The sequence below is a fragment of the Myiozetetes cayanensis genome, unplaced genomic scaffold, assembly GCF_022539395.1.
Source record: "Myiozetetes cayanensis isolate MyiCay16 unplaced genomic scaffold, myiCay2020 scf3, whole genome shotgun sequence".
In the NCBI taxonomy this organism is placed as follows: domain Eukaryota; kingdom Metazoa; phylum Chordata; class Aves; order Passeriformes; family Tyrannidae; genus Myiozetetes; species Myiozetetes cayanensis.
This window is the reverse complement of record NW_026087521.1, coordinates 48,267,208-48,291,171: the sequence shown is the minus strand read 5'-3', so window position 1 is coordinate 48,291,171 and position 23,964 is coordinate 48,267,208. Positions and strand designations below refer to the sequence as shown.

General features: G+C 46.6%; 3 protein-coding genes and 1 pseudogene across 3 annotated transcripts; 2 read left to right on the top strand and 2 right to left on the bottom strand.

Annotated features, from left to right (window-relative positions):
- APOLD1 (apolipoprotein L domain containing 1) lies at window positions 1–4,875 on the bottom strand. The gene is made up of 2 exons (XM_050325318.1): window positions 4,708–4,875; window positions 1–2,570 (listed from the first exon to the last, which is right to left on the bottom strand). The coding sequence occupies exon 2, from the start codon at window positions 2,563–2,565 to the stop codon at window positions 1,825–1,827; it is 741 nt and encodes a 246-aa protein (XP_050181275.1). The 5' UTR covers window positions 2,566–2,570; window positions 4,708–4,875; the 3' UTR covers window positions 1–1,824.
- A 13,254-nt stretch (window positions 4,876–18,129) lies between these two features.
- On the top strand, window positions 18,130–19,310 carry LOC126644942 (histone H1.10-like; annotated as a pseudogene).
- Window positions 19,211–19,696, bottom strand: LOC126644943 (histone H2A-IV). Its single transcript, XM_050324816.1, has one exon. The coding sequence runs from the start codon at window positions 19,694–19,696 to the stop codon at window positions 19,307–19,309; it is 390 nt and encodes a 129-aa protein (XP_050180773.1). The 3' UTR covers window positions 19,211–19,306.
- A 297-nt stretch (window positions 19,697–19,993) lies between these two features.
- Window positions 19,994–20,499, top strand: LOC126645251 (histone H2B 1/2/3/4/6). The gene has a single exon (XM_050325450.1). The coding sequence runs from the start codon at window positions 20,031–20,033 to the stop codon at window positions 20,409–20,411; it is 381 nt and encodes a 126-aa protein (XP_050181407.1). The 5' UTR covers window positions 19,994–20,030; the 3' UTR covers window positions 20,412–20,499.
- The last annotated feature ends 3,465 nt before the right edge of the window (window positions 20,500–23,964 follow it).

Sequence of the window (23,964 nt, the reverse complement as noted above, 5' to 3'; positions counted from 1 at the left end):
TTAATCGAATCAGCAGTGTACTTGTTTATTTCTGGTAAACAGGCACAGGTATTACAAGCATCTGAGTCACACTCTGAGGGACTAAAGCTTTTATTCTTCCTATGTATAAATGTGAATGTTGATGTAATGAGAATAAGAGACAAAAAGGGCAAGGATTCAAGCTTTGTGAGCTGGAGTCTTGCTCTTCCTAAGAATTTGGTTAGGGTTACAGAATTACATAGTGGGTTCTTTGATCATTTTGATTCATGCCTGTGCAGGGAAGTTTCCCTTTTCTGCTGGGGCATGCTTTTGGAGGTGGAGTTATCCCTGCATTAACTCTTCTGTTGCCTCAAGCTAGTTTCAGGGTCTCTTCCTTGTACCTCTTCCAGGTACTGACATGATCCCCATCATCACAATACTTGAGCGCTTTCTGGTCTTTGTCCCAGAAACATTTTTGTGAGGTAGGGAAGTGCTGCTATCCCCATTTTTAAACAGGGAACTGAGATACTGAGGGTCAAAAATCACAAAGGTCATATTTAGTGGAACAGTCACTTAAAACAGGGTCTCATTCCTAGCTCCTGCTCCTGCTCTGCCACTACTCCTCTGTACCCCTCTTGAATATTAGTACCAGTATATATTTCTCTAACATGAAACCTTCCCTGGGAAGCATTGCTAGGAATATGTGTACTTCTCCATGAGTGCTGCCTCCTTCCTCACAGATAATCCACTGTGGGTCTCACAGGCTGCTTGACTGCATGGAGACTGGCACCTCCTCATCTCTGATGTGCTCCCATCACAGCTGGGCTCCAGCTCAGACCAGTAACACCAACCCACGCTTCCCTTCCTGCCGCAAGAGTTGTAACTGCTTTCTTCTACCAATGTCCCGAGGCAGACTCTGATCCCAGGGTCACTGACCTGTTTTTCTTTCTGTTCCTCAGATCTGTTGCCACCAGTTGATCATGTTTCACCTATTTTTTAACTATCAACACTGAGGTCTTACTTTCTTTTCCTACAGGGACTTGCCCTCCCTCACAGCCACATAGCAGGTAACTTGCTCTCACATGCCACAGACTTGCTTTCACTCAAAGAACTGCTTTCCTTTGGAGCAGAGACATCCTTTTTAAAGAAAGAACTATATACACCCTTAAATACAATATCAAAACCTTAAAATAATCCTGTGTAAATAAATAGAACACAAACATCACAATTTGCAGTCTGGAGAGGTTCCTTCAAAACAGATAACAAATTCTGGCCTTGCTATTTCACCCTAGGATGATGAACCATCCATACAGTCTGTCATATCTGGAGCTGCTTCTTCCTACAGCCTTTCCAGATGTACCTTGGTAATGGGACTGTACTCTATTGGAAATTGGCAGCTGCTGGCTTTTTTAGGGTACCCCAGTCCTTGTACCACTCATGGATTCATAACTTGTTTACAGACAGTTCAGTCAGCACCAGGTATTTCATCAGCTTCCTGACTCACTTCTTTTTGCTGCATTGGGGAAGCAGAGCTGGGCAGATGGCTGGGGAAACATGGGTCTGAGGAACATCCACCTACCCCAGCCTTCAGCTTCTGAGATCTGCTGCTGTGTCCGTCATAGTCCATGTGTCCATCATAACCTCCAACCTGATTCAGGTGTCTATTGTCAGTTGGTGGGGTGTGTGGGAAGTTAGCTTCCTATCAGGAAGGAGTTTGTGTTCAGACATAGATAAAGCACGCAAGATGTCTACACCTGTGTGCATCAGCACCACAAATTTTACCATAGCAACAGATAGCAGTGCTAATGGTCACAATTAGTAATGTAATGTCTCCAAACTCATTTTTAGTATGAACCAAACACTGTTTCAGCTGGATTGTCTCAGGATCTCAGCAGTGGTTTTAGCACCCAAGTTCAGTCCCCTCATGCATGGGGAAAGCTCTGTTCTGGACTCAAGAAGGTCACAGACTTCATCCATTGCCCTAGTGCAGGTCTCGAGGTTGGCAGCCAGCTTCTGGATTTTGGCCTTCAGCACAGCCTGGCTTACTTTTGTGACCTCCTTTGTGTATTCTGGCACGAGGAAGCTGTGGGAGCCACAGAAGACCATGAAGCAGACGGAGTTGTACAGCGAGATGGAGGCCCTCTTCTCTGACTGGCACAGTGTAGGGTCTCCTGGGCCCTGCCCCCGGCGAAGGAACTCCAGGCAACCAAGGATTTCCCTCATCTGTTTCCGACAAGTTGTTGCAATTTCCTGCACCTTCCTCACCTCCCGGGAATTGCAGAGCACTAGGGAGAGGTCAGATGTGATGCTGACAGCTCCCCCAGCAGTGGCCAGGCCCAGACCCACAGCTGATGCCAGGAGAGAGGCTCCCAGCGTCACTGGGCTCAGGGACAGCCCCAGGATGGCTGTGACAGCTCCTGCGGCAGTCAGGGTGCTCCCGCTGACATTGGCAATCAGGGACCTCTTGCGGAGCTTGTTGAGTTTACGAGCTGCCTTGTGAAGGTGAGCGATGTGGCCGCGCAGCCTCCTCCTCTGATCCAGCAGTGCTATGTGGAAGTGGTGCGTGGGGTCTAGCACTTGCGGAAAGGCAGCACTGTTTCTTTCCATGGCTTCTGTCCAGAGAAAGAGAAGTCTGGGTTGTGATTTTTGTCCAAAAAACCCCATGAGACATGCTCAGTCTGGACTATCATTTCAGGGATGGCATCCAGCCAAATTTTTGTTGCTTCTCCCAGCTATAAGAAAGGTTTTCCGTCTGCACACACATGCACACTCACGTACACACAAGTGCCCATAGGCACATGCACATTTAATTACACATTCCATTGTAACTTTCAGACAGAGAAACTTTTACATGTTTTTCTTGTTCCCTGCAAAGACTAAAATATCTTAAGGGCTGGAGTCCTATTGGTGCTATTGGTGCTATTGCCATTATCTCTGTGAAGACACAAAACATTTTTTCCTGGGGACTGAAATTCCCTTGAGACTAAGTGACTCAGTGCCTGGAGTAGTGATGCTGCCAGAACTAATGTGTTGCCCCTGTGATGGGATTCAGAGGATCTGCAATATACAAAGGCATCTTTTATGAGAAAGGTCAGGCTCTAAGGAGGTAAAAGCCACCATCCCAGGTTTTTATTTAGGGGTGATTTCCCATTAAAGAAGGACAGAGGGAAGTTACTGAGTGGAGTCAAGGCCTGGCTTTTCCATATCAGAGGTAAGCAGCTCACTGATGCCTTGGATGGGTATTGTGAACATCCTTCCTTTCTTTAAGCCTAAATAACTCAAGGTCCTGCAGCATTTTTTTTCTATTGTAACCTGGCGTCAGGGTCTGGACAAATATGGGAACCATTGTTCTTTGGTGCTTAGTCCAACCTGTGATCATGGATCTCCAGTGACAGTGGCAGAGAGGCCTATGGACCTTGTTTAAAGGGTTCATGAAGGGCACATCAGAAAAGCAGGCCCATTTTTAGTGTAAGCTCCCTTGGGGATGGGGGAATGGGAAACGCAGGGGCCTGTGAATAGAAAAGGCTTGAAAACTGCTGGCTATGGCAAACCTCCACTGGAAAGATAGCAGGAGATTGTCTTGCCTTCTAAAAGGTGAATCTTCAGGGTTTCTGTGCTAGGTGATGTCTGTTTGCTGTCTCTGTTCTTTGTCACAAGGACAGAAAGAAATATACCCATAAGCATTTTCAGGTTTCTTTAGGACTGCAAAATGCTCTACAAAGTAAGCTAGCATCCTTAACCCTGTTTTCAGGGAAACTGAGACAAGGGAGTCAACAGGAGTGATGTAGCACCACCAGTTGTCTGGTGGGAGCAGAACTTCTGCACTTCACAACACTGCATTGTGCACACAGCTATGCTGCCTCTGCACCTTACAAGGTCTAACCATAGGACTAAAAAGCTGTTTGCAGTCTGTAATACCCTCATAACCAAAAGAAGCCAACTAAGTAAAACTGCTCATTGCTGCAGTCACTTTTTCACTTCTAAGTCTTCTGTACTGGGTGAATTGGAGGTATCTGGTTCCTCATGAAGTTATACTACATAGTTTGGATCCTTGGGGCTTCATCCTGCAGAATCCCAGTGTTTCAGAAGGAAAAAACTTTGTACCATAAATAGTCTTTCCATCCTGAAGTGTATAAGTAAATAATTCTCACTGCAAATTTTCAGTGCTTGTCCTAATCCATCTCACACAGAATCCTTTAAGGCTTTCCCCATGCCCTTCAGAAAATCACCCCAATCTCTCTTGGTATCATTGGGCCATTTAAATCACTTGGTACATTGTGCTTTTCTTAGGTGGGGAAAGTGTCCTATTATTTTTTCACATAGTAAGAAATAAAGCTAAAAGCACAGTGACTAACACTAGTTTAAATGGATAACAGCAATAAAATGAACAATGAGTGTATCACCAATAACATAACAACAGATCAATATGATGATCATGAAATATATAAATTCCTGTAGCCTCTCACAATTTGTTCTGAAAATTAAATTGCTAGGAACTCTCTCAGGTAACAACAGCGACCATCTCACTGCATTAGTAGAACAGTCATTCAATATATATAGCATAAACCATGTAGTGATGCATATCTTTTGAATACACTAATTTATACCAGCACAAAGGAAAACAAATCCAATTACAGCTCTTAGAGAAAAATCTCCCTGACAATAAAGCTATATATTAGTCCAAAACCTGCAAACGCTTTCCTAATACAGTACTTGAAGAGACTCCAAAAATTACTGGTTCAAACTTACCTTCAGTTTTCCAGCTGACTTCCCAAAAGACAAATTTTGATCTGTTTCTGGAGGAGACCAATTTATAGCTCCCGCGGACCAATTGCTGCGACGGGAATGCTTTGCCTCATACTGGGAGTTTGCCATTTCCTGTTCTCCCTTGTGCAGAAGGATGTGACACACTGGAAAGTGACCTGCAGGACAGCGAGCACACATCATGTTCAGGAAATGATCCCTGCGAATGAACATTGTGTGTTCGCTTTTCCTGAAGTGTAAGGGAAAAAAAGAAAAGAAATCTCAGCCTATTCGTGGCACTGAGCTAGTGCAGTCATTCCCTGCAGGGAACAGTTGCCTTTCCTCTCCCGAAATAGCAACTGACTTTACTCTGTGCTGGAGCCGCCAATTGCTTGATGACTGAAGTTTCCCCCCACCACACGTCTAGAGCCAGTGGGGCTATCAGCCAGCCAGCTACTCCTTCAAGGCCAGTGTACTTTTAAAATCCAAGCTCTTTGAGACAACTGTGTGTGTGACTGGCTGGAGCACAGCAGTCACTCCATAAAAGGGAAGCAGCTCCACAGCAGGACTGTTGCTCTGAATTCCCATCCCTTCTCCTTCTCAGAAGACAAAACATGCAGCACCCTGCAAAAGGAGTGATCTCCTTGTGGTTTTGCTCTATTTCTTAACCATAGGGTCAGTTTTAATCAAAGAAATGTTTTTGGACGGAATCAGGAAGAAAAGCATTTTGGATGGCACTAAGTGGTGCAGCCCTGCTTAGACCAAAGTGGCATGTGTCTGTCTTGACACTGGGCCTGTGGTGCTGAGGGACTGTGCTGCTGGGGACATTTCATTTGTGCTTGAAGATGGGACATCTACTTTCTTATTTGGCAGATTCTTACTCTTCAGGACTGTTGCTGACAGGGAATCTCTGGCTGTGCCCTAGGGTTCCCCTGACCTGTCTAATCTGAAAGCTATCTAGCTGTCAGTGAGTGGTGAGGTTTTACTGTTGAATCTGTGAGATGCGTAGCTGGAGCTGACCTTAAAAAGGGACAAGAACTGAAAGACAGTAGGCAGGGAGAAGAGAAAGCTGGGATTATTTATTTCAATGGCATCTTGGTTTGTTATTATTTTAAAATTACTGTGAAACATTGTGTCAAGTATTTTGTCAGGGAGAACCTGCAGGAGATGAGACGTGACTGAAAAAATAAATAGCATTGGAGAGTTACTTCAACCTGTCACTGACATGAAAAAAGAAAGCATTGTTTTGAAGCATTGCTTAAATATGCAATATTGGTCTGTTACATCTCGTACCTACTGCACGTTAACAGGAAGGTGAGTTTGACACTGAAGGAAGCTGTACTTTAGCCCTGCCCTTTGTTTTAGCAAGCATATGCTTGAATTGGAGCCCATCTGCCTTGGCAAGGGTTTGCAGTTGATAGACATGAGAGTTCTTTCACACATTCCCAAATAGAATAGGGCTTTTTTTTTATTTTCATGTAACTGCCTCTGCATTAGAACTTGTGCCTGCAGATATGTCCTTGTTAGGACAATGAGTTTTGGTAAAAATGAAATAATGAAAAAAAAGGAAAAAAACAAGGTCTAGAAGGAGCCCAAGATGATGACACAGTTTTGGATTCTCTCCTTCCTTTCCCAGTGCTCTTTTTACAATATGCTCAGCTGCAAAATGTTGTCAGAAACCCCTGCTCAGCGTATGGGCAAGGACCTGATTAGAGTGCAGAAGAGACGATTCATTTTTTTAGAGTATTCCCTCACAGAGTTTCCTGCCCACTGAAAGATCTGCACCTCAGTCAAGACAAGATGTTGGTCTCAGCCTAGGATGGTTTCTCACAGGAATCATCCCTGGGCTCCTTCACCATCTAAAGAGAATGTTTACCCATAATCCACCCCTACAGTGAGGTGCATACCCAGAAACTGTGGATTTCACATGAGGAGCTACAGATACCAAATTCATTTTAAAAAAAGAAACATGTAATATAATGAGAAACTTTATTTCCTAGGGAGTTGCCCTTCTACAGTACTCTGTGATCTATTCTCGCCCCTGCTGACACTCACAAACATCCCTTTGGTGAGAGTGCTGGTCTTCTCTCCCACTGATAACTACAGAGACCTGCTCCAGCAAAGGTGAGCAGGTGGGAATGGGAGCAGGATGGGAAAGAAGCATCTTCTCTGAGCACTTCCCAAGGACTGAAAGGCTTTTAGTGCCATTAGTGCACTTGCCCAGATGTGAGCACATCTGCTGAGTCACCAGTAGTCCCAAGGGCCTGCATGGAGGGAATCTTAGCTTATCAGGGATCTCAAGACCTGTGGGGTAGGTCTGACCTTCACTGTGCAATCCTGCAAGCTGGTGGAAGCCTCACCATCCTGCCTATTGTACACTGTCACCCAGCCCCACTGCTGCTGCTGTCTTTGTTCTTGACCTGTGAAGCATTGGACTTGATGGTGGAAGGGGCACAGCAGGTGGCCAAACACCTCTGGCCAAAATTTGTACCTCTGCTCCACCCTTTCCCATCTAGCCACATCCTCTTGAAATGCATGAGGGTATTTTGTGGGAGCAGGTGACCAGAAAAGGGAAGGAAGGATGTTTTATTGCCTCAGCTCTTTTCCTTTCAGTGGATTTTGGCAGAAAGGACTGGTCTTTATGCTGTTGTTCTCTCCAGCAGAAGGGATACATTGCAGAAGTGTCTGAGCTGAAGCTGTTTGGAGCAACTGCGATGTAACATTTGAATGCAAATGGGAAACATCTGAAGCTGGAGTTTCAAATATACACTTCTTTTATTAACATTGTTTTGATCAAATAATTGAGAAAATGTGAGTAAATTTACATTTAAATACCATCTTTTTAACAGGGAATGTCTGTCATTGTTGGTACTTTCAACTTTAACTGCTGCATCCTGGAGCTAAAAGCTGTCTTTTTTTTTAATTTTCTTTTTCAAATGAATCAAAGACAAATTTTAACTCTTCACAGCAATTTATTAATTCAGATTCAGTGGAAATTTGAATAGGCCGAAACTAAAACAAAGAAAGCAAATTGTGGCTAACAGGGCTGCATCAGCTTTTAGTAACCTCACCAGCTGATCCAAATTAATTTTTTGAAAGCATTTCAGAATGAGACAGGCTGGTCTGGGATCTGGTCACCGGTGTATGTGGGATTTCAGCTGGGTTTGAAGAAAGTTGCAAAGAGCAGAGCAGGGTGGGGGGAACAAAAAACCTGTGGGATCGGAACACCTCTTGGTAATTCCATTAAAGTAGAAATTAGTCAAGTGCATTGACTGTACCTGCTTTGTGAGCAAGCATTCATGTAACAAAAATACTATCCTAAATTACCTTGTCAAAACACTGCAAGCAGTGTTTGCAGAGATCAAGTATTTATTTGGACATGGGGAGTGAATTTCTGCAATGCACTTAAACAGACCAGCTTATGCTGCCATTTGACACCTTTAATCACATGTTTCAGTGCAGGCTATATGGCATAAGACTCTCTTTCTCTGATGCATAACTTCCCACTCAGGCCACATGCCTCCAGCCTTGCCTGTGGCACAGCTGACATAACTCAGTGCAGCCATAAGCAGGTTCCACTGAGACCAGTGCTGCTGGAGGACTTTTCTCTGTTCAGTGTCTTAGCAGTGGCAGCAACAGCATCACAATGAGCAAGTCTGACTACCCATTCCCTCAAGGACTACAGAAAATAGAGAACCATTACCATATTTTCAGAGTTGCAAAGAAGCCTTGTAGACTGGTGAAAAGTAGAAAATAGGTAGCCTGGTTTCTTGTGTCTTTTTTCCTGTGGACTTCTTGATGGCTGAGTTCACACTGCAACATTTCTCTTGAAAGAAAAAGTCTGGATTCTTCTCACCTACTAAACTATTTATGTTCATGAAATTTGCAAGAAGTCAGTGTCTTTGAAACCTTGGCTGCTTTGTCAAATTCTGGCTGAGATTGCCTAGGAAGCTCAAAAGATACTGCCTGACAAAACTACCAATAGCCCTGCTCTGTAACCCTCATTTCTGTAGGGGTCTAGGCTAGAATGATCCCTGTGTCCTGCAACTGAACACGAACCACACGCGTCTGTGGTTTCTTATTCCCCTTTGCCAAGTTTGAATCTTGCAATGTTTACCCAAACTGGCTTCATGTACTGCTCTGCAGTCTTCCTTCTGCCAGGGGGGTGTTGATGTCCTCTGGTGCAGGAGGATGAGCTGTTGGTGTGGGAGCCTTTGGGGGCATTTCTGTCTCTCACACTGGGGGATTTGGGCAGTGCCCACAGGACCCTGTTTGAACAGGAAAGAAAAGCAGCTCAGCTTGGAAGCATGCCACCAAAACCATGTCTTTACCAAGAAAACAAATGGGCTGGAAAGACTCATGCGTAAATCCCCAAAACTGATCTTGGAAGCCTTGGGATAAGATATTACTGGGTAGATGTAGCATTTATTAGCTAGGAAATGAGAGTGTCTGTGTTTCCATCAGGCAGCACAGGACCAAGTTTTTACCTGGCTCCTCTATTTGCCTCTTACCAGTGGCATGTTGCTGTTCAGGTTATTGATCTCTAACAGAGGCATTCTTGCTATCTCTTGCTCCTGAGTTCTTGTTCTCAGTTCCTCACCTCACTCTGATATGTGAGGTAACAAATGTCAGCTTTGGGGGCACCTAGAAAAACTCTAAACTTGAAGGCACCAAGCAATAATTCACTAATCGTTTGTGGTGGAGGGAAGGGCTAGGAAAATGTACCTTTTCCAAGATAATTGGATTTGGCATCATCTGATATTTTCACAGTGGAAAATTCCTGATCCTGTCTCTACACCTGTCACTGGCCAAGGCCAGAAAGCTGCAGTGACTGGGTTCACCCCACATCCTTGTGTGTTTCCCTGCCAGCTACCTGGGCAGTCGCTGGGAGGTGCTATTTTAAATGTGCTAAAAAACCCACTTGCTCTGACATTGAACCAAGAATGTAAAAAAATAAAACCTAAATGTAATGAGATGATATAGGATCTCAGTGCACTGGCATTGTCTGAAATAAATTTTGTAAAGAAAACTTAACTTCTTTTACTATTTTAATGAGCTGTAGTAGTTATTTTTAAATATTTGAAAGAAAAATAATATGGTTTTAGAATCTGAGCTTTTACTTAATTTTAATTCTTCTCTTGTTTCTTTGGATTAGTGAACTGTTCTATTGTACATCATTTGCAGCTAGTCGAGAAGGATACCTAATATTGTTAACAATACATGGGCATTTGTAAATGCAAAAATAACTTAGATAAGAGAACTTGTAATCAAATTTATGTATTGCAGATGGAGTGATTTGGATAGATGGTGGCTGCATTGCAGGTCTGCATGTCCATTCCATACCAGTTTTAGCATGATGCTGACTTTGTGTTGGGAATATTCAACTCAAACCCCACAAATTTCATAAATGGGGTTTGACTTATCCTGGAATGGTCACAGTCATTTGTCATCGTTCCATTCATTCCCCATGAAATAAGACAATTTATCCACAGTACTTACAGAAACTGGTGCTACCTTTGAGGAAGGTCACCAGAAAAATGAAAGATTTGGTCTGTGATGAAAGACCAGCTCCTGGAGTCCTTTAAGTTTTTCAGGTCTCCTTTAACACACTTGCAAGACCTGGTTTTGTGTGAATGTGTGTGTGGTTTGGCTGTTCTGTTGTTTGTTTGTTTGTTTGTTTTTTAGTTATTGTTACTTTCATATTGTTATTCTTTCAGGATTAAAGTTCAGCAGGAAACATTCCAAATAAAAAATACGCTGTGAAGAAAACAAAATTACAGAATTCATTACATTGATTAACCCTCCCATCTGGCAACATAGAAACATGACAGACACACAATGGCCTAAAGAAGCCCAGGAAAAGTTAAAAACTGTTACCTTGAACTTCAGATAGGGATCCATCTCACCTAATTTCAGCCCTCTTTAGAGATTCACACAAAGTGAGTTTATTCATGTTCTGAAGCTCCCTCTAGAGCCAGGAGAAGAAACAGCCACCCCAAAGGCTGGTTCAGTCCATCTCTTCCATGCACCTGCTCTATAATACATGACTTATTATAGACAGCACTTCTTTATCCCTCTTCTGACTCATCCAATGTCCCACAGGTTTTTTAGGTTCATGTTCCAATTTCACGCATCCTGTCCCACTGATGCTTGGACTGCTCTGGCCCAGAGATGGTCCCTTAAACTAGCCCTTTCTGTCCAGCAGTGCTAGTAGGAGATGCTGTTGTGGAAGACTGTGTGTGGCAGTGGTACATCCCTGCCTGTCCCCTTCAATAACAGGCCCTTCTTGCCCATGGATTTTCTGGTCCCTTTCGAGCCTGCTGACACCAGCTTCCTCCACTGTCTCCTGGGACAGAAAGTCCAGAAGTTCACAGTTACTCATGGTATGAAGAAGTATCTTCTCTTGCCTATTTTCAGCTAATGTACTCCTTTCACAGAGTTACCTTAACGATAGCTGTGTGGGACCAGGGAAAGGAAAGTCCACGGGTTTGTCAGTGCTGCACTGAGAAGTGTGCAGAAGGTGGTCCCCCCTCATTCTTGTGAGTGACAATTTGTCAGTCACATTCTCAGCATTAGCAGAGCACATGTACAGAGTAGACATAGGGGTTTACAGAGCTGCACTTTGGAATGCAAAGAAAGAATGTTATGGATAACATCACTGCATCACAGTTCTAACGCTTTCTTCTAGGCCAAGGGAGACTAAGATTCAGTTTTAAATGGCTGAATCTGAACTGAAGAAAAAAACCAAACCAAATTGTTACTATTTTTGTCAAGCCAGGACTTTTATTTTCAGGTCAGGTCTTCCATTCTCAAAATACGATGGCTGTAAAGTGATTCCTCTTGGTAACCACCAGGGCTGGGAAGCATAATCAGAAATATTTTGACTTATTACCAGTGTACTTCGACAGAGGGAGAAAGGAACATGCTTCCTCACTAAAGGCAGATAGATCTTTTTGTACCTTTGCTAGCCTTAACATTAAGGCACAACCTGGTGTGAGGGCCTCAGGACTTATTTTTTACACATTGCTCAGATCTAGTCAGAAAGAATAGATGTCAGTAATATAAACTCTTTGAAGGGAAATTTATAAAGAGGGAGTGATAGTCTCATGAACGAGTTAAGGATGTCTTCACAGTTCTAAATCTATTAATGGGAGATCTGGCAGGAGCAAGTCCCCACTCCCAGGGGTCTGGAAACCTGTGCTTCCAGAAGTGGGGAAGCACACTTCCAGAAGTGGCCGGCTGCAGAGCCAGGAGACGATGGGCACAGGAGCTCGGTGTTTCTCCCATGCTCCTAATTCAGATGTGAGCTGTGCCTGAGTGCTCAGCTGCCTGGTGTCCCTGAAGCAATTTCACGAGACTATAGGGATGTCAGCAGATGCTCTTGGCCTGGGTGGATTCAGCCTGCTTCCTGCACCCTCATGAACAAATGATCAGGACATGGAAGGGAGGAAAGGCAACTTGGGAGAGAACGTGCTTCCCTGTACCTGCAGATACTCCCTGCATGACTGGCAGAAGCCACAAGGGCATGCAATGGCTATGTGACCCTGTGGTTTGCAAACACATGCAGTTTTAAAAAACAATTTTTAAAAATTGCATGATTTTTGGAAGTACAAATACTTGGAATTGTGGTAAACTCTTCTGGTGTTTACCACAAGTGCAGCCCTTGAAAAGAGCAGGTAATACCTCTTTTTACCAGTCCAGTAACAACCCCCCCAACCAGCTCACCCCAAAACCAAAGAAAGAAAGAAAACAAAAAAAAGGGGGGGGAGAGGGAGGAAGTATTTCCTTATCTGGTTTTTGTTTTGTTTTGAGTTTTTGTTGTTGGGGTTTTTGTTTGTTTGTTTTGTTTTGTTCTCCTCATTTTTTCTTTTCTTTTTTTTTTTTTTTTCCTAACCTATCCCAGATACAATCAGTAAAGAGAGTCCTGGCTATTGGGTCTAGACATGTAAGCTCCTGGGGAAGAAAATGAAAACCAGAATGTCTATGCTCCTCTGCTGCTGAAAAGTTCCTGGTATGCTGCTTGCAACCAGCAATGGATGTGGATGGTGGTTTCAGAATGTGAATGAGAGCAAAGCAAAAGTTGGGAACACTTTTGTACTACAGAGCACTCCACAGGAGGGATGGATCTAATCTGGATCCAAAAAGAAATGGGCTAATCTGGCTATGAGCATGTAGGAGTTTGACAGTGAGTTTTTTAACTGAGGAGTGGAGGAAAGGCAACCAGAGGTGCCATTTTTCAGGACAATGTCCTCAAGGATAAGACATAGTAAACTGTGTAACCTATAGAAAAGGATGCATCAGTGGATAGCATAAAACAGGAGGGTTAGCATTCAAAGAGAAGGCCAGAGAACCAAATCAGTGCTGTGATTGCCTCAATATCAGAGCTTGAAGCCCAGGAAGAAAGACAGGAGCACTGGCACATTTTGTTGACATGGTAGCACTTTGGAAACCTTGAACATTGTTAAGAAGAAGCTCAAAGGAACAGCTGGAAGAATTAAATACTCACAGATGGGTGGAGATGGCTGAAGTTACCATGCTGGGAACACAGGCTACTGCCCATCCCAGAAAGGCCTGAAAAAGGGAGAGATGCTGACACTGATAACAGGAGGGAAGGTTGAGGAAGAGATAGTTTATTAAAAAAGCTGCCTGTGTGTCTGATTAAAGAAAACAGAAAAAAACATAAATCCTAGGAGATTAAGCATAAAAATATAACTGAAGTGTCCAAAAAGGGATTAGAAGATCAGCTAATTAAAAATTAAAACTAGTACTAAATACTTCATCTGCCACAACAGCAGAAAAAAAACCTGCCTGAGAGCCTGTCAGACTGTGGGTCTCTTGGTCTTTAAGCCTCTGGGCTGAGCCAGACATACTGTTGGAGCTAAAATGAGGGTCAGAACAACCTCCTGGATAAATACATTCATTCTAAACTCAGTATTGGTAGGACATATTTGGCTGTTGGGATGGCCTTTATGTCCAGCCTGGATCAAGGCTCTGAATTTCACAAACCTGCATTGGAGAGTGTTTGTGAACTCTGCCTTTTAAGGACCAACTACAATCTTGATACTTAGATCAGATTTTGAGATAAATCCACAGGACTAGCATCTCTTGTGCTATCCTAGGGGTCCCCTGCAGCCTGGATATTGTTTTATATTTGCAGCACATCAGAGATCAAGTGATTGTTCAGATCAGATGACAACATTCTATAGTGAACTGGTATAGCTCTAGAAAAATGTTTTCCCACTTGAAGCAGCTCTGCAGATTTGGAGAACTGGAACCGGGCTGAAAGGGTAGATATGTCCTCTTAATTATCAGAGCTTACTTGAACACAGTACAGTCAGGGAGATGGATTAGGTCTCAAAAAGCAAAACTGTGCCTCTTTAGAGTGATGTCTGGAGATGAGCATCCTTCTTCTTTTAGCCACAGTACAGGCCAAACATTGCACCTGAAACACTTCCTTCTTCAACCGTTCTGTAGGCAGGTCTTCTCACAGTGAGTGATCACGAAGGAGCCTAGAAAATAGTAGTCTCTTTCCCTAAAATCTGTTCCTCAGCAGGAGTCTTTTCCTCTTTAGCAGAGTAGATTGCAAGTGGGCATTGGTAATCAGTCCACCTACTTCTCACCACCTTTTATATTTCAGGAAGCATATGGAGGCTGACACATTTCCTGACGTATACTCAAAAATTACATCAGTTTGGATCCAGGGCGACTGATTATCAACACGAAGCTACAGGCAACTCACAATCTCTTGCTGTGCTCCCTATAGCCCTGCCCAGGGAGGCACCACTGCACCAGGGAGCTGTCCAGTGCCTGGGACTGAGCCCCTCACCAGGCCTGATCCTGATCCCACCAGCAGACTGACATCCTGTCCTTGCCTCTTTGGAGGGAGGGAGCTAAGATTTGTGGCAAATTAGAAGTTAAAATGAGCAAACAAGTTAATTGCATTTTGAATAGCTTTGTTTTTTACCCTATGAAATTAGATGAATCATCTCTGAACCATTTTTCTGCTGACAGGAAATGGTGAGAGTTAACACATATAGCTGGGCCTCAGCAGGAGAAGGGGAGAAAACATGAATCAGACAAAAACTGGAGGATTCAAGTAACTGTATTTTTGAGAATTTTGAATAAGTGGCTGTCGGTTCTCCTGTTTCCAAAATGGGTTTTACATGTTTGGGAAAAGCATGGTGATGTGAAATGAATAACTGCAGTGCAGTTAAGTGTTCATGTGGAAAAGTCATAAGGAAGAGGAGGAATAGGAGATAAAGTTCAAGAAATATTTTCATCAGTGTGAGAACAAACAGCTGAACACAGAAACTCTGTAAGGTGCTCTTCCTAAGTCTTGTAATGTCATCTGTGGTGGATGCTATGCTTTGTCCCCTAGAGCCAGGTTAACTAGCACAAAAGAGTCATGCAATAATCAAGAAGTTACCCTAATCTTGCAAAAATTGCTTGTTGCCTTTCAGACATTATGTTTAGTACAATATCTTTTTGCAAATTAGTAGCCATATGTTACTGGTTTTAATAATGTATACTTTTCATGTTGTCTGGGAAGTTCTCTAAGGGAGCTTTCAGATCTGGTCTTTATCTCATTGATAGCAGCTGCAAAAAATTGTTTTGTAGGATTTGAGGACAGATTTTTGTTTGACCAGATATCTCTGATATATACGGTCCATACTGGACAGTGCATGCAGAGATCGACAGCCTGGAATACCACTGAGATCCTGTGGTTCTTGGTGTCCACCTCTTCTAAGGTGAGGTAGCAAAGCTTGCTGTAATTGTGATGGCAAATGCATTAGGAGGAAGGGAGAATCTCTCCCAGCAAACATCCTCCCTATCTGTTCTTTTTAATATCTGCATTGCAGGGAAACATTTACTATTTCCATGTATCTTAGATAAGCTTGATCATGACTAGAGGAATGACCTCTGGTGCGTAACTTCAGGTTTTCATGTTGGTAATCACACAAATAATCGAAGTATTTGGGGGACGAGGGTGAACCATAAACTACAGTCCTTGTATATTCAGTACTGAATGAGGTGACACTGTATTCAGATCTCCCTGTATGCCTTGATTTTTCTCTGATACTTCTGCATCCTCCCCCTAATAAACATGACTTGACTGCTAGTATGTGAAATGGTCACAAAGATAGCAAACAATGGAGTAAACACATATGTAGAAAATCAGATAAGTAGAAGCCCCTAAAATAATTACAAAAAAATAGCATCAAGTTGCAAAATGGCCATGTAGTATTTGATACAGAATGATAAACTCAAAAGTGGAGTGAGACAAGAAGTACAATGATGTGCTGCAATGTTGCTCTGGCATACACTGAGGGTTTTTCCTCTGGAGATGGTTGGTGTTGTAGCTGTCACTGCTATACAAGATTTAAACATAAAGCTGTACTCCAGCTGACTATGTGTGTATAAGGAGAACAGTCTTGAGAATATCAAGTCACAGTTTGGAGGAAAGTGTTGGAGGAAAGTGCTATTGTGGTGCATTGTTAGTCTTGTAAAATAAAAGTTACATAGAATGGGGAAAATTTTTTTATTCTGAAGTACAAAAGCTTCTGTCCCAACACAAGTATTGGCATTGGTAATTGAGAAGAGTTGGGGAGTATAAAAAGCTTCATCTTAGACACACTGTAACAAGTTTAGTTTTTAAAGGACATCATGGATTTTACCAGACCTAGATGGGAAGGAGCACACATACACTCATCCACCTGATTTCTGGAAACTTTAGGGGATGTTAATAATTTCACTATTCAGTTCTTTATGTCCCCTACTACTACATGGAATAAATGTGATACAGTCAAGTCTCTTGTCTTTATAATATTCCCAGTCAACCTTGCTCATCCCACTTCCAATATACTTTGAAAGCCCAGATCCAGATTTGCTGAATTTGTTGTCTTATTCACCCTCTGCCTCAGTCATACCTTCTCAGCTAGGGGACTTCAATGAAAAGGAAGAGTTAGAAAGAAAACATAAGTGAGAGAGAAAAATGTGTCTGTTTTCCTAAAGTCCTTTTTACCATAATTATAAAAGAAAAGGTCAAAGTGCTGAATAAGGTTTTTTTTGAATGGGACTTTGTGAATTCATGGTCTTCCAAAATCGTCAAGAGAAGAGGTTAATTTTACTGCCCGGTGGTGGAATGAGAAAGAGGAGTGAGATGATATTTTTCCACTTACAGATTTTGCATTTTATTCAGGGACCTGGTTGGCACCATACCTGAACTGTGCCAGTGCAGTTTGTCTACATCAGGTACAAAACCAGCAATCTGACAGTGCTAAGCTATCTGATGGCCATTAAACTTCATGGTAAATGAATTAGGAACTGCTGACAGAGACACAAAAATACATCCACAGTTTTAGGTGATAAGAAGGTATGCGTGCTAATAGAGCAGTCACCTCATCATGGATAAAGAGCTTTGCATCACTTTGTGCTGCAGCCAAAGCTTTTATGTACAGAAACTGCTGTGACTTGATCTGGAACCTGGCAAAAACTGCGATTTTTCTTTCCAGCTTGGGATGAAAATATGAATAAAATGGTGCTTTCACGTCTTTTGCAGATTCAACTTCTGCCAATTTTTTTTTCCCTGTTAGTGAATCGTATGAACAGATTTTACAGATTTAGACTTGTGTGCTTTATTTAGAGTGTTTTTTCTTCTTGTGCCAAAGACTTACATGAAGCTCTGTGGTCAGACAAAAACCTTTCAATCTTTGGTCTTCATGTGCCAAATTATTCCACTGATATTAGAGAGCCTTTTGGTATGTTAACAATAGCCGAGGGTTTCAGAGAAGGTAGCCCATTCTGAGGTGGATAAAGTATGTGCTGTGCAACATGTCATGCATGGCAGTGTGGAAAGTCTGGAAACTTTAGGTTTGGAAGTACGGGAAAGAAATATCCCTAAATGAGTGTTTCACGGTTGTCAGAGGTACAAACCTCTGAAGGAGAAGCAGCGGCATAGCTTGCGAGTGTTGGCGCTACCTCACTCTCTTCGAAACAATTTTATTTTAAAGAATGAAATTCTAACTGTTTGCTTTCCTATCTAACGTAAAAAGGACCCCCTAAAGATTAAGACTGAGTTTCCTGACTCATGTTAACTTTAAAGGACAATCTCTAATTTACAAAGAAAAACAAAACTTTTGCTCTCTCGAGGTCCGTTTAGCGTCAGGACTCGGGATTTCTTGTCTCCTAGGTAAGCAAATGCCTATTTTTTCGCGAGGAGACACCAACAGGAGAAAAGAGCCGCTTCCACGGCCTCACCGATGTAGAAAAGGGGCGATGTTGTGACAGATGAAGGAATGAGCCCAAGAAACATAAGCGGGAGCTCAGAGCGCCGGGCGGGGCGGGGCGGCCGGAGCCAATCAGCGCCCGCCGCGCTGCTATAAAAGGGGCGGCTCCGCGGCCGCCGCGGGAGCGCAGGGAGTCAGTGCCATGTCCGAGACCGCCCCGGCTGCCGCCCCGGCCCCCGCCGCCAAGGCCGCCGCCAAGAAGCCGAAGAAGGCGGCGGGCGCTTCCAAAGCCCGCAAGCCCGCGGGGCCCAGCGTCACCGAGCTCATCACCAAGGCCGTGTCCGCCTCCAAGGAGCGCAAGGGGCTCTCCCTCGCCGCGCTCAAGAAGGCGCTGGCCGCCGGCGGCTACGATGTGGAGAAAAACAACAGCCGCATCAAGCTGGGGCTCAAGAGCCTCGTCAGCAAAGGCACCCTGGTGCAGACCAACGGCACTGGCGCCTCCGGCTCTTTCCGCCTCAGCAAGAAACCTGGAGAAGTGAAGCAAAAGGCTCCTAAGAAGAAAACAGCCACAGCCAAGCCCAAGAAGCCGGCGGCTAAGAAGCCGGCCAGCGCCGCCAAGAAGCCCAAGAAGGCGGTAACAGCGAAGAAGAGCCCCAAGAAAGCCAAGAAGCCGGCGGCCAGCGCGGCCAAGAAAGCAGCCAAGAGCCCCAAAAGGCGACAAAGGTCGCCAAGCCCAAAAAAGCGGTGGCAGCAGCGAAGAGTCCAGCGAAGGCAAAGGCGGTGAAGGCGAAAGCAGCAAAGCCGAAGGCTGCCAAGCCGAAAGCAGCGAAGGCGAAGAAGGCAGCCCCCAAGAAGAAATAAGCCCCCCGTGGAAGAAAAGGTCGTTCTCCACACTTTAACCCAACGGCTCTTTTCAGAGCCACCCACCTTTTCTTAGAAGGGCTCAAATGCTGCTTGCCGCTGTTTTGTGGAAGGAGTAACGGGAAATGGGGAATGGTGGTGTGCTGGTGCCGTTTTATTTCGGGAACGGCCAGACTGACCAGCGAGAATCAGGGTCGCTCTTAAACTTTCTCTCTGCATAGAAAGGGGAGGGAAACAACGCGCTGGTAGCTTTGTAATGCCGATACGGCATTCGGATTGGGTACGGCTACGGGAAGGCTGATCTGCTTCCTGGGAGCGCTGACAGCCCCGCCCCGAGCCGGGTTGGTTTGAGCACGGACCTGTGGCTCGTGCTAACTATATGAAATAATTTTAAAATGTACCCTGCACGTTTGACACTTTAGTGAAGTTCAGGCTCTTTTTTTGAGTTTGTAGGTGGCTCTGAAAAGAGCCTTTGGGTTTCTGTTGCTTAAGTCTTCCTGGGCGTTGTTCTTCGGCGTTTACTTGGCTTTGGCCTTGTGGCTGTCGGTCTTCTTGGGCAGCAGCACGGCCTGGATGTTGGGCAGCACGCCGCCCTGCGCGATCGTCACCTTGCCCAGCAGCTTGTTGAGCTCCTCGTCGTTGCGGATGGCGAGCTGCAGGTGGCGGGGGATGATGCGCGTCTTCTTGTTGTCGCGGGCCGCGTTGCCCGCCAGCTCCAGGATCTCGGCCGTCAGGTACTCCAGCACGGCCGCCAGGTACACGGGCGCGCCGGCGCCCACCCGCTCGGCGTAGTTGCCCTTGCGCAGCAGGCGGTGCACGCGGCCCACGGGGAACTGCAGCCCGGCCCGCGACGAGCGCGACTTGGCCTTGGCCCGCGCCTTCCCGCCCTGCTTCCCGCGACCGGACATCGCAGCGATTCAGCACTCGGCGCTCGCAGCACACCCGCAGCAGCCTCGGTGAGCCCGGGCTCGGCCCGCCCGCCGCCTTATATACAACCCGGGCGGAGCGGCAGCGCCTGCTCCGATTGGCTGCCAGACGGGAATCGCTCGGCAGCCAATGGGAACGCGAATTCAGAAGGCTCCAATGGCAAAGCTGGGCACGGGGTGACGACGCCAAGCCGAGCCAATCGCGCCGCGCCGCTGCGAACAGCGCCGCTATAAAAGCGGCTCCCGCGGCCGCCGCGCCACCGTCGGTTCCCGGTTGTGTTTCGTTGTGTGTTGCGGCAGTCGCGAGTTCGCAGCCATGCCCGAGCCGGCCAAGTCCGCGCCCGCGCCTAAGAAAGGCTCCAAGAAGGCGGTGACCAAGACGCAGAAGAAGGGCGACAAGAAGCGCAAGAAGAGCCGCAAGGAGAGCTACTCCATCTACGTGTATAAGGTGCTGAAGCAGGTGCACCCCGACACGGGCATCTCGTCCAAGGCCATGGGCATCATGAACTCCTTCGTCAACGACATCTTCGAGCGCATCGCCGGCGAGGCGTCTCGCCTGGCGCACTACAACAAGCGCTCCACCATCACGTCGCGGGAGATCCAGACGGCCGTGCGGCTGCTGCTGCCCGGCGAGCTGGCCAAGCACGCCGTGTCCGAGGGCACCAAGGCTGTCACCAAGTACACCAGCTCCAAGTAAGCTACTCCTGCAGCCTCCCCCGTGCCAGACCTCCTTGACCCAAAGGCTCTTTTAAGAGCCACCCACCTTTTCAATAAAAGAGCTGACGCTGTGGTCACTTGTTCACTGGCCCATATTTATTTATGGGAAAAGGGTATTAACGGAGTGAAAACAGTGTAAAAATGTAAGGAAAGCGGGATCTCACTTGTTTGCAATAGCCAATGCGTTGTGGAGCACCTGCCTTCCTGGAGCAGAAAAAGCTCGTGAATTGCTTACAATAGTGTGGGAGCACACTTCATTTTTGTGTACGGTTTGGGGGCGGTGGGTCAAACAATAAACGAATGCTGTTTCGTGTCGTAAAACGCCCCAAACAAACGTATCACGAAAAGCGGGTATATGGTGTTTCCTCGTGAGGTACGCGGGCGGGAGGCCGTATGCATCGGGGACATCAAAAGCTCAGGTGGTTATAGCAGAGCCTGGGAGGTTGTTAATAGGTTTTTTAGTTTTTGAGAAAGAGCTTGGGATCGAGGCGCGTCCCCTTCCGAGACCAATGCACGGTCTCGAGGACGGCCGGGGGAAGCAAAGCGCAGCCCTTCTCGGCGCTGTGGTCCCCGAGCTGCGTAGCCCCGGCCGTGGCGGCGACCACAGGCTACCCGGAACGGCTCTTCCCCGGTGCCGCCCGCTTCTCCCTCCACCGCCCCGCGACCCGTCAATCCCGCTGCTGCCGCCGCCGGGCGCTGGAGCCGGTGGGGCAGAGCCGGAGCCGCGCGGCCGCCGGGCTCGGTCGGACCTGGGTGAGGACTGCGCGGCGCTTCCCCGCGGGCGGGGCCGACGCGGCTCTCGAGGGGGCGGTGATTGATGGCGCTCGTGGCCCTTCCTCGCTCGCCCAGGACGCGCTCGCCGCAAGAGAAGCGCGGCTGGAACCCTGGCGGGGGAGCAGCCAGGAGAGGTTGGGCTGGCGCGAACGCTCGGCTGCCACCCGCGCCTTCGGCCCTCCTGCCGCGGCCCCGAACCCAAGGCGGCTACTGAGCGGGAAAAAACGGCGAGCCGTCACGAGCGAGAAGGCGGTTGCCGACGGGAGCTTTTACCAGCGCTCCCGCTGCCGGGGGCGGGCGAGAGGGGGAGCGGATTTGGAAGAGGCCGAGCGCGAGGCGTGCGTGGGCGGCGAGCCCTCGTTGCGGTACTGGCCTCCGGTGGTTGCCGCCACCCCTCTGCCTTCCAAACGGCCGTTGGTGGCGGCGGGAGCCGGCGCTAAAGCGTTACAGAGCGCCGGCAACGAGCGGGCGGCGGGGCCGGGGCGGGCAAGGGGAGGTCGGGCCGGGCCGGGGCGGCGGGGCAGGGCGGGGCAGGGCGGGGCAGGGGCGGGGCGGGCTCCCCGCGCGAGAGGCGCGCGCTGTTCCCGGGCTCTCGCGAACGGTCCAATGGCAGGCGGGCGGTGTCGCGCGGCGACCAATGGGCAGGGAGCTGTGGCTATAAATAGGGCGGCAGCGGCGCGGCGGCCGCAGTGTCGGTGGTGCCGAGCGCGTTCGGGTGTTTGTCTGCGGAGCGATGGCGCGCACGAAGCAGACGGCGCGTAAGTCGACGGGCGGGAAGGCGCCCCGCAAGCAGCTGGCCACCAAGGCGGCCCGCAAGAGCGCGCCGGCCACGGGCGGCGTGAAGAAGCCGCACCGCTACCGGCCCGGCACGGTGGCGCTGCGCGAGATCCGGCGCTACCAGAAGTCGACGGAGCTGCTGATCCGCAAGCTGCCCTTCCAGCGCCTGGTGCGCGAGATCGCGCAGGACTTCAAGACCGACCTGCGCTTCCAGAGCTCGGCCGTCATGGCGCTGCAGGAGGCCAGCGAGGCCTACCTGGTGGGGCTCTTCGAGGACACCAACCTGTGTGCCATCCACGCCAAGCGCGTCACCATCATGCCCAAGGACATCCAGCTCGCCCGCCGCATCCGCGGAGAGCGTGCCTAAGCCTCCTGCCGCAGCCCTTCCCTGGCAGGGCACGGAGGCAGCCCATACAGACCCAAAGGCTCTTTTAAGAGCCCCTATATGCTCAATGAAAAGAGCTGTATTGCTGGTTAAAACCGCTATAGAATTACTGTAGATGTAGAGAAGTGAAAAGTCCAAGCGATCAAATATCCTTATTTTAGTTTGAAGACGATAATTTGTGCGACAGGCACTACATGATTTTTTTAAGTATATGCATAAGACAGCTCTTTAAACTATCCTTGTAAGTAATTTTCCTGCTGCAGTTTTTTCTTGATGTAGCAAAAGAGTTAAAAGTGCAGAGTTCCTTGTCTCTTTTCCTAATCACGCCCATCTCTTCTCCCTCGAGGGTTAGTAGAGTCAGCCAGTCAAAGGGATGTAAATTCCTCCATTCTGTCTGAGGCCCTCTGCTTGCCACTCTTCAACGAATATATTACCCTCACATTTCCTCTTTGATGTTGTCTCCCTTCCCCACCCAGTGTTCATAGAGCACCTTTTACACCCCTCCAGTATTTGCAAAGGACTGCAGACGAATTGCAAAGAAAATTTAGAGCCATTTATAGTTCATAAAAGGTAATTGTCCATGAGCAGGATGCTCAGTAAAATGAGACACTAAAAACAAAAACAAAACACCAAACGTTAAAGTCTATAAAATATTACATACGCCTGGTTCTTTCAAAGCAGCACTACAGGTCTTTTCATTGTGCACTCAGTGGCTCTTAAAACAGCCTTTGGGTCTGCCTGGCTGCTGGGGAAGGGCTGTGGCTCTTTTGAGAGCCACCAATTCTTCCATTTCCAGATTACTCACCTGTCTTTTCTGTCGGTTTTAACTTTTTGGACCTCTATGTCTTTCTAGATCTTTTAAGTCCCACTTGTATAGTGTCCTTTGGAAACAGTTTTTACATCAGTAATTGCAGTTTTTCGTATATTTCTGAGGGGCCCGACACTGCAAAACGTGAAGTGACAGAAGTTTCAAAAACTCCCGTATGGGGGCAGCAGGGGCCAAGAAATCACTTTAAATGAATGCAACTCTGTTCTGAAGACATTAAACTATTAGTGGGATCCTTAGAATAATGAAACGAAATACTAGCAAACAGCTTAGTTAATCATTTAAGACATATACTTAAAAGACCTTGTTTCCCCAGATTGGGAAGACCAACGAACTGTAGGCCTTAAAAAAGAAACGTCGATTGGCATGTATGTATCTTTGAAAACATGTGCATGGTGTGAGAATAGGAAGAAGGGTTGACCAGGGTTGCAAAGACTCGGGGAGAAAACATAAATTAACAGCAAGCAGGATGTGGGTGGCACCCCTAGGGTACCCCACAGAGAGCTGGCAACTGAAGCAGCCCACATACAACAGGCAAACCGCGCCAGAGAAAACAGTCAAGATACAAGCGTGAAAACTAATAGGTTTTCGATACAGTTTCTGTTAACACTGAACTATTTAAATCATTAAAATTGAACGTTGACAATTGAGTAAATTAGATAACATGCTTCAAGTAAAACTGCGAAAAAATAGAAATTAAAGCTCTTTTCACTGAAAATTTGGGTGGCTCTTAAAAGAGCCTTTGGGTTAAACAGTATTTCAAGCAGGTAT